Here is a 10,182-nt window from a genome sequence, read left to right as displayed (position 1 = left end):
AGAAGTCCTTGGGCTTATGCCCAAATAAATTTGTTAGTCTCTAAGGTGCCACAAGGACTCCTCATTGTTTTAGAGAGAGAGAGAGTTATTGTTGAGATTGGTATCTGTTTGGATGCAGCCACTTCTGGGCACTTACAGTGTCGTCTCTATACATTCTAGATACAGTGGTATCAGCATGGGAATTGCTTGGGTTACTAACTGATCTGAACACCAGTGTTAAATAACTGGAGTTGTCTTAACTGCAAACTAATGTTTGGCACTCACTCAGGCCAGAGGCACTGGCTTCCTGCTCAGAAAAATACGGCCTCTGCTATACTATCAATATGCTCAGGAATCTTTCTTATGTTAACATCAGTGTATTAACAACTTGAGGTCTGTTGGGTGGCCTTTCTCTTCCGTTGTAAAGCTGACCAGAATTTAGTAATCAAATCCATCATTTAAAACAATGTTTCTGGGGAAGACTCCCCCTGAACTCTATTTAATGCAGAATTGGACTCCAACCCCTTTTCTGGTTCCATATGAATCGCTTCTGGCTGCTTTGTTGACAAACTCGCCCCCCCCATCCAGACAATTCTTGCACATCCTTGGGGAAAAGAGTAAGACCACTCTGCGTAGGAAAATGATTTAAAAATGCCTTCAGATGCCTTTTCATTTCTTTTTATTTAACTCCATAAATATTTTCATAAGGCTCAGTGTCTTTACAACACTTTTTTTCAACACTTTTTTTTGTTTTGTTTTATACACACAACTTAGACACTTGTTTGACAGGGTCAAACAGTCCAATATAAACAAAATAATAAAACTGGCAAGTGTGGATCAGCTGGGTTACCAAAATCCATTTTTTTTTTTTGCCCATACTGTTAAAACCCCAAAAGCACTAAAATATCAGTATTTGGCTTCAAACATGTATTTTAAAACCCTTGATTGTTCTTTTTTATTCTCTGCTACAAGTCCGCATCATCATAGTGCCTTTAAACTCCTCCAGACTCTTTTGATCTTCTCAAGGAAAAATAAGCGTGGTGATGCCATGCAGAACTTACAAAAGCTACTAAATATACATGTTCCCTGAAATGTAGCTGCAATGAAAAGATGACAGAGCATAAAGAGAACAAAACCAGAAACCCAAAGCACCACAGTGTACTATCAATAACGTTGCAATGGATGGCTAGTGCCCATCCAAGAACTGAAACAGATTTCAAATATATTTTTCTATGTATTATTTTCTATTTACAACTGTTAGATGCACCTAGGTTGGTTCTTGTTTTATCTTTTGGAGAGGGTGGGGAGGCAAAAATCTTGAACTTACATCCTCTGCTAGGTCAAGGAGTAATGAGCATCATTTACCTACGGAAGAGGAGGTTTTTATATTATATATATATATATAGTTTCAGCTGGAGAAATTCTACATCTAAGTCTGTTACAATCTCTGGTTCTATTGCCCATGGAACAGTATGTGGGTTCCTCTTGTCTGGCATTGAAATGAAAATCTATATAACATGCGAAGTCAAAAATTACCCCCAGTTTGATCAGATCTAATGTGTTTCTGGAGCTTTCAAGTATACAAGACCACCCAACCCAGCTCTCTATTTCATAATTAATAAGTAAGTAAAAGTGGGACCCATTGCTGGTTTGCCTTTCTATTAATGCTTCATTTCTTGCAGCACCTTGGCAACTTAGGGATGGGAAGAGCTTTCTTGAATGCCACAACTGAGGGCCAAATCCGCTTTGCTCTGGAACAGAGGCCTGCATCTGCTTTACCTGCTGCCTGGTTTTGGTGCAGGTAGTTTGAAGTTAGCAAAGCTATTTGGTTTTGGTTTTCCACGTAAGCAAGAAGCTGTGAGTCCAACAAGTGGCCTTGTCAGATCAAGGGAATCTCGATTTATGATGCAAATAATGGTGTGGCCGTGTTGTTTCTTTTTTCTAGTGCTGAATATTAAGGAAGCATCTTCTCATAAAAATAATGGATGTTTTATTCTCACTCTCAGAGGCACAAAACAGTAAATGAACAGGCTTAACTAACGTGCTTGTTACTTTTCTCCCTTAAGCAATTAAAAAGGCAAAGGTATAGGTGTAATTTTCATCATATTGACAAGGAGGCTCTAATCTGTCTCTCTCTCTGTGTCTCTCTCCAGCCATTCAGAAAGTGTAAGACGTTTTGTTTCATCCTTTACGTTACAACTTTTGAGGAATCGTCTCGTTCACTTCTCTAAACACCCATCCTATTAAACAAACAAAAATAATAATTGCCACATATTCTGTATTAAAATCTGAGCTGTTAGCCATAAAAAAAGCAGAGATACAAAAGAGTATTTTAAAAATGTTTCTGATATAAAAATTGTGTTACCTCCTGATTGGACTTTTTTTATATATCATTTACATATAGGGGGGTGGGGGGGAGCCTTCCTCTCTTTAAAATACTAGACTTTCTTTGCTGCTTATTTGTATTTTCTCAAGTAGCAAAGAAAGTGCCGAGATAATCTTTGTGCTTTAAATGGGAAATATGGTCACTCCCTTATAACATGGCATGGTGTCTTTATCTTAGTGCTTGCTCTAGCCCTACAAGAGAATAAGCTGCCTGGAAATATTGAAATCATTCACTGGTGGCCTTCACAGGTTCTTGTTTTTCAGGTGAAAAATTAAATCTGTGCTCCCCTACCCCCCGGTGTATTTCTCTACATCAGTAGCTAGCCTGATTTGCTTGGATGGCCGATAAGATTAAAAACAAAACAGTCAATACAAATTAGGGTTTGGATCATTTCACCCCACATTTTCAAAGGAGACTACAAAGCAGCACCTGCAAAATTTTCACGTACACCTTTTTATATGAGCAAAACATCCACATTTGCTCAAGCAAAAAGGCATCGTGTGTGCAATGATCTGTTTTGTGAGCCGAACTGCAGGCTTCCGTACATGCAAACTAGTGTGTTTGAGGTGAGGGTGAAATTGTAGGAGGTGTCATTGAAAATGCAGCTCTGAATACACAGAGTGAGAAAAAGAGAGAGAAAGAGACACAGAGAGGTTAACTAATTACTGTGCAGCCTATTGACAATGGTGCAAGTTTGCTGAACCATTGCTACAGTTTAGACTAGTCTGATTGCTGATCTACATTTGGATATGTAGTCCTGGTCACATGGCAAGATGTCTCAGGCCACACTGATTTCAATGCAATCTTTTCTGAAAGGCAGTTTTCAAACTCTTCCACAGGTTGGAGGCATTAAATGTTGAGTAAATGTTTTCGATTACTTAAGCAATGATCCTTAACCTAATAGGTCATCATTGTCAGCTAATGTCCGGTTGGTAATTTGGCGCTCGAGGCAAACCTAGGGATACTTAAATAAAACATAACAGACCAGAAAGCAAGTACAGCAATGGCTGTTACATCTAGGATCGTTGCTCCTGTAAACTGTAATCAATGGTTCATAACAGTGGTGCTACGCGTGTGTGTGTGTGTGGCAGAGAGGATGGGTCCTCTGAGTTAGTTCCTGCAGAAGGAACACTGGCCATTTTGTTTGTGTTCAATAACTAATTTTTCTCTACCTAGAATGCAGGACATGAGGCCATCAAGCAATTTTAAAACATCTGTCATCTTTATGTAGGAAAAAGCTAGTATTGGACATCTCACGGGGTAATTTCTCAGCTAAAAAAAAAAAAATCTCTGGAGAAAATAAAATAAAATACGAAACAAAAAAGCCTCCATTGTTCTCTTTCAATCTTACTGGGAATGGCATGTGTGATTGAAACACACAGCATTGAAATGAAACACAGTTAAAAATGCAACAAATCAATTGAACAGAAGTCACCTCTCACATAATAAAGATCTGTTCCCCCCTTTTGTTTGTTTATACCCCCCTCCCTGGCCCAAGAACACATATAAAAACAGTTAAAGCAATAGAAGTACTGAGCAGCATATCACAGTGCATAACAGAGCACACCCAGACTGGAACGACTCAGAACAGAGAATGCTGGGGGGAAAATGCTGTTCATTGAAACAGGAAGTTTGGGGACAGTCAAGGGGTGGGGGGAGCAAAGAGGGAAGGGAGCAGAGATCTTCCCCACCTCTAAAATAGAAAAATAAAAGGCATAAATAAAATAAAATATACACCAATGTGGCCTGCAAGAAACTTCAGTGACAAACTCACAACGAGCAAGAAATCGTCCTGGAGAGACAATGACAAGTTGGACAAAAAAAAAAAAAAAATGAAGAGAAAAAATGATGTTGTCTGACCAATTAAATAAAACAAAATCGGACACATGAGTAGAAGTCATTGGTGCTTCCTAGTATCTAGTAGTAGTTTGCTTCCCAAAAACAACAAAAAAAAGTTTTTGGTCCTTCTATATATATATATATTTATATATATATATATGTATGTGTGTGTGTGTGTGTACAATTCTTTTTAATTGCAACAGTGCTTCTCCGAAAAAAGGTCCATCTATAAATATAATTTTATTTATTTATTTTTATTTTTAATTTTTTAAAATTTTTATTTTAAAATTCTCCATCTCACTCTAGGTATTATTTTTTGAATGGCGTTAACCTGCTGAAATTTTGCCAGAATGGTGACTGGCTGCGTTTGGGTTCGGTGAACTCGAAGACCTGGGACTGGGATATGCCATCTGTCACCATGTATTGTCCCTGATTTAATGGATCCTGGGGTGGTGGATAGGCTGGAGGAACCGACCTGGAGTAGCTGACACCTGCATTGATGGTGGGGAAGGGAAAAAGAAAGAGGTCAGTCAGAGTTCAGTTGGGTCAAAAACCGTACTCATGATATTACTTGCTATAGCTTTAAAAACCAAGGCCCCACACAATGGGGACATGAGCAGCAGAAGGCAATTCTAGGGATGAAATTAGCAACTAACTTAAATTCTCACTCCAAATGCAACCTAAACTGGCAAGCTAGTTGGAGATTTGAGAAAGATCAATTACTTTTGTTCTGGTGGAGTTTTGCTTTTCTCTTATGGAAAAGTCCTATATAATTTAAGCCATGAGAGCCCTATAGAACCATTAGATACGGTTATCTAGAAATCCCTCTATTATTGAAAAGGTGAAGTCTTGTCTATAGAATTGTTACATTGTAGAGAACTGTACCTCTTCTATAGAATTCCATTTGTTCGTTTCAAAAGACAGAAGTCATTGCTTCCTCTACTAAGTCCTGTAGGATTTTTCCCTAGCGGTTTGTTTTAAATTCACCAGCCTGGTTTCAGCTTCTAAACTAGAAAGTACTGGGAAATCTTACCAGAGTCACTGCCTGCTAACTTTCCAGCCCTATCTTCCAGGTGAGGTATTCCAAAGAAAGGACGGCCTTGTGGCTGAAGTATAAGACAGTGAGTCTGAAGTCCTGGTGTCTATTAATGGCTCTGTCACATAATTTCTATGTGACCTTGAGCAAATTACAATCTCTCTGGGCCAGAGAGTGCCTCCTCTGATGCAGAAGGGGTGAGGGGTCCATTGTCTTTAAGACACAGAACTCTGCAGAGGATGCTCTATGGAGCTGGAATCCACATGAGTGATTGTGGGGGAGGTAGAGGATGGGTAGCCCTGAACTGATGATGGTGGGGCTGAGGGGACAACCATTACTATGCTTGTGGAGATTTCCGGGGAAAGGTAATATGCCCACTGGTTATACTTCCTTCTTGCTGAGACCATTCATGAAGTGTAATTCCCTTCTTAAGCAAGCTCCTTGGGCAGTGTGATAAAGTGGAAGCTACACTGCCAGGAAGCAGGGGAGAGAAGAGGAAACATCAGAGCTTTGAAGCAAATGCAGAAAGTTCTGGCCTTCTGTGGATCTCCTCTGTTGCCTGCAGAACCTGCTACTCATTCTGTGGGTAGGGCAGCCCCCCGACAAAACGATGTGGGGGGAACATTATGGAGATCTCCTGCTCCCCGGGGTTATACTGCAGGAGACAGTGGGCCAGCCTATTGTGATCAGTTTTCCCATCTGAAAAATGGGGACAATACCCACCTTCCTCATATGAGGGTTATGAAGCTAAATTAATTAATGTTTGTAAAACGCTTTGAGATCCGCAGGTGGGAGGTGCTAGAGAAGGCAAAATATTACAATTAGCACCTAGATACCACGGTGATTGGCATAAAAGAAATTAGATTCTCTGCATGTGTCTCTACCAGCACACAAACACAGACTTTCACATGCCAGTGCTTTGGGATCCGGGGATGGGAGGTGTGATACATGTTCAAACCAATTACAGGCAAAGAATTAAACTCTCAAAAAATGCAATGCATTATAATGTGAAACTAAGCTGCCAACCTTTTAATGTTGGTGCATCATTATATAGGTCCTTCTATTATAACAAGCTAAGACTTTAATAGTCTGGAGAGGGAAAAGAAGTAATTTCCTCCCCTTTGTTGTAGTAAATACCAATCAAGGCTGGTTAAAAACCAATAAGACTTCAGACTGAATTGAAACATTTCCTGGATTTCTTCAAATTGTGCTTCGAGACGAGGAATATGGAAATGGGACTGATTTCTTCAAAGAAATTAAACGACTATTTGTTTTATCGGATAACAAATACTACCACCCACGTTGCTCTCTATCCAGTCCAGGAAGTACAGTCATCCTTTTTCATTTTTAACATGGGCAAAAGTTGCTGCATGATTCATGACTTAGTAACCCTAACCAACTGCATCACAGTTATGTGTTCCAAGTCAAGCTGAAAACAACAATCTGTTTGGTTCCTTCACCTCTTTGGTAGGCTCTTGGATGCTTGATCAGATTTGCTAATCTCATGCGTTTACAACCTTATTTTTCCTACCTCACATATGTGAATCTTGAGTAAGATCCTTGCACAGTAGAATGCCAGTTCCACTGAGTGCTTGATGTCCCATCATTACAGACAGGGGCCAGGGTCAATCTTAAATGGTTTGGCTCTAGGATATCATAGAGACAGCAGGATACCTCCATCCTCCAATTAGATTGCTCAGGCATCTAGACTCTAGTTCAGCATCTGAAGATACCTGTGGCATGGGGAAATCCCCACCTGGTATAGAACAGGCATAGCCAGCTCTATAATAATCCCTGGTGGCTCACTCCACGTAGTGGCAGAAGATAAAGTGTGACAGGGAATGTGGCCAAATCATGCTATGTTCCAGTGATCCATGACCATAGTAGTTTACCTAAATTAGAAAAGTCCTGAGGCTGATCTAATTTGCATAGAAGGAGAGGGCAAATTTGCTCCAGCTACCCTGGGCACCAGGTGAAAGCAAAGAGGAACTAAACTGTCAAAATTGTACGTCTAACCTGTTCATGCAATTACTACAGCTACAGACATGGAGGCATGTGTTATTTTGCCCTTGCATTTGTGTGCATGCAAATATGAGTATTTGTGCTCTGCAGAGTAAATTCGGCAATCCCACAAGAGTAGCTTTTCTCATGAGGTTTTCAACATGTCACCTCCAACAGCAGATAAAAACGCCACAAGAATGGCCTTTCTTCGGGTATCTGTGTATTTCTGGTCTCGGTGAAACACTGGATGTGGGAGAAAAATCCCACTTACCAGAACATCTTCAAAACCTCAGAACAAGATTAGTTCTCAGAATGAATGAAGGGTTAATATATTTGTATCTGAACTGAGCTGGTTTCCTCCCTCATCAGAGCTTCAAGTAGCTGTGCTAAATTGTCTCTTTAAGGATTTTTTTTATATGCAAAGCCATAACTCTATTGCAATTTAACCAGAAAAAATGAGTAAAGCTCCTTCCCAGTGAAGAATGCTGCAATCTCAGGCTGCCTCTGTGAACAGAATTCAAAATAGATAAGGAAAGATTTCCAGGCACAGAAGTCACGCTGCTTTTCCCTAGGCACAGGGAGGCAGTTACACAAGTCTTGACCAGACTTGGAGCTCCTTCTGCTGGTTCATGCAGAACTCTGCACCAAGGTAGACTCCAAGGGTTGCAGCTGCATAGTAGGATTGTTCAGTAGGGCCGGGGGGTTGAGGGGAAAAAAGTAGCTTTGCAGTTTATCATTTGTCAGGGCAAATGCAGCAAAGAGAGATGATGTATTGTCAATTGAAATTGAGCAGTATTTTAGTGCTAGGCAATGTCAGTTTGAATCACTTAGGTTTCTCATCTTAAAAACCCCCCCTCAAAACCAAAAACCCTGAAAGGATTTCAAGCCATCTTTACTTTGCTCCTAACTTCTTTCCAAAATGCCTTTTGTACTTGTGATCTCAGAAGGAATTCCCTGGCACTGAAAGAATTAAAAGAGTAAAGCCAAATATAAGATGTCTTTCTATGCATATTCGATCCTGACCCTTTAAGGATTTCTTTCATGCCTTGATTGGTAGCTATTTCATGTTCCTTTCCTCTCCAGGCATCTAACCACCTTGCCTATCTATTAGCTAGATTTAAGAGATAGGTGATAAAATATAAATGTTTTCTAATTCAGAGTGGGCTGAAGTTGGTGCCATACTGCTGGTGAATGGAGAGTGTACTGTGGTGCAAACCCTCAATTCTCCTGAGTTTCAACAGCAGTGAGGGAATTCACACCTCTTAGGAGGCGCACTCAACCTCATCACAAGTCCAGTTGCCTTATTTCTGACATATTTCTGTGGTGTACTACTCAGCACGCCCCTTCAACAGGAAATAGTGCCAAAGTATTAATCATTTGATGAGGAAATACTCCTTGCACTGTCCATTTTATTGAACTACAGAGTTCACTCACTGAAATACAGCCACTTCTGGGGTGACACTTATTAACAGCACATAGCAAATCTACATGACAATTTAGAACTAGATAGGAAGAAAAAAATATTTAACTGAAAATACAAGGAGAATTTAGGTGGTCAGAATCACTCAACTGGAAGTCTGGGCATGACATTGTGGGTAACACCTCTACTCTTCAAACAGTCCTTTGGGGTCTTTAATGAAGACAAGAGGTCAGTTTCACATCTCACCCAACAGATGGCATTCTCAGCACTCTGCTGGAGTATCTGTTCAGAACCGACTCAGAAGCAAGAGTGCCCCCTACTTAGTCACCAGTGTCATTTCCTTTTGCACTTAGGTATTCCTTGGAGGTCTCCTATCCAAATATTCATCCAGTCTGACCTTGCTTAGCTTTGGAAATCCTAACTATATCGCAGATCAGATTCTATCTGGATTTAGTAATTCCTTCAGTGAAGAACCGATTTCATCTGTATTATGAAAATCATAATTATCATCAATATTTTCAGACTGAAAATGCTGTGGCTAGTTCCACAGGGTAACTGTATAATGGGCACTCATGGGCTTTGGAAGGTTCAGTTTATGGCACTGTTCCCTCTAAGCTGTGCGCGTGTGCACACAGATCCTAAACACTGCGCGCACAAAAAATGAAATACTACATCGGAGCCAGGCCGAAATATCATTTACTGGCGACTTTTGACATTGTTTGCCCGCCATCTATCAACACAGCCAGATTCTATTAGCTGGCAAGGGGGGGAAGGGGAAAGGAGGTTAAATTTCCTTTGTCTAAGTATTTAAAAATGACATTTATAAAATAACATGGTGTAAAACTATTATTATCACAAATTGCAAATTAAAACGTTTTAAATGTATAAGCATTTTACTCGCTTGGGCGCATTTGACTCATGGCACACAAATTTGAACTCTGCTTCAAAAATTTGCACAGAAGAAATTTTTTGCGCACACGGCCTGTCAAAAATTAGAGGGAACATTGGTTTACTGCCCATATAATTTTTGAGCAATGGGATTTGCACCATGTATTTTACGTATTTGCAGGGAAGTAGTATTGATAACATGGTTTTCATCCAGTAATGACATTCTTTCATCTGCAGTGTGGAAAGCTTGGTGAACAAAGGGAAATTACCTTGATTATATCTGAAAATACAAGTGTGCCTCCCCTCCCTTTTTAAAAAGAGTTTAACGAATGGGCCGGTTAACCCTTAAGATGTCATATGATTTCCAGGTAGAAGACACTTAGAAACTGGGAATGTTTGACAACTGAGCTGCAGAGGTTTGAGATGTCAGAAGAAATTAGGATGGTATGACACTTGGGAGGAATTTGGGTCAGTATATTTGTGAGTTGAGGTTAGCTGGGCATCAGGTCAAGTCACTTAACGCGAATGAGGGTAGCAGAAAGACTTGGCAGCTAGGGAGAGAATGCATTCTGGAGCCAAAGCCTTAGCTGGTGGAGCTATGCCAATTTATACCAGCTGTGAATTTAGCTCTCG

General features: G+C 40.2%; 1 protein-coding gene across 10 annotated transcripts in view; it reads right to left on the bottom strand.

The window, feature by feature from the left end:
• Nucleotides 1-641: 641 nt before the first annotated feature.
• Nucleotides 642-10,182, bottom strand: part of ARHGEF9 (Cdc42 guanine nucleotide exchange factor 9) — a 259,935-nt gene continuing 250,394 nt past the window's right edge. For 6 of the 10 annotated variants that reach the window (XM_048863961.2, XM_048863969.2, XM_048863968.2 and 3 more), the window contains one exon: nucleotides 642-4,695. In XM_048863961.2, the coding sequence (XP_048719918.2) occupies nucleotides 4,514-4,695 (182 nt within the window). In that variant the 3' untranslated portion in view covers nucleotides 642-4,513. The remainder of the gene's footprint in view (nucleotides 4,696-10,182) is intronic. The other 4 variants (XM_048863962.2, XM_048863963.2, XM_048863964.2 and 1 more) reach the window with 4 other exon arrangements.

The sequence above is a fragment of the Caretta caretta genome, chromosome 9 (assembly GCF_965140235.1).
Source record: "Caretta caretta isolate rCarCar2 chromosome 9, rCarCar1.hap1, whole genome shotgun sequence".
NCBI classification, from domain to species: Eukaryota; Metazoa; Chordata; order Testudines; family Cheloniidae; genus Caretta; species Caretta caretta.
Note: the sequence above shows the minus strand (reverse complement) of the source record. Positions and strands in the feature narration are given on the sequence as shown.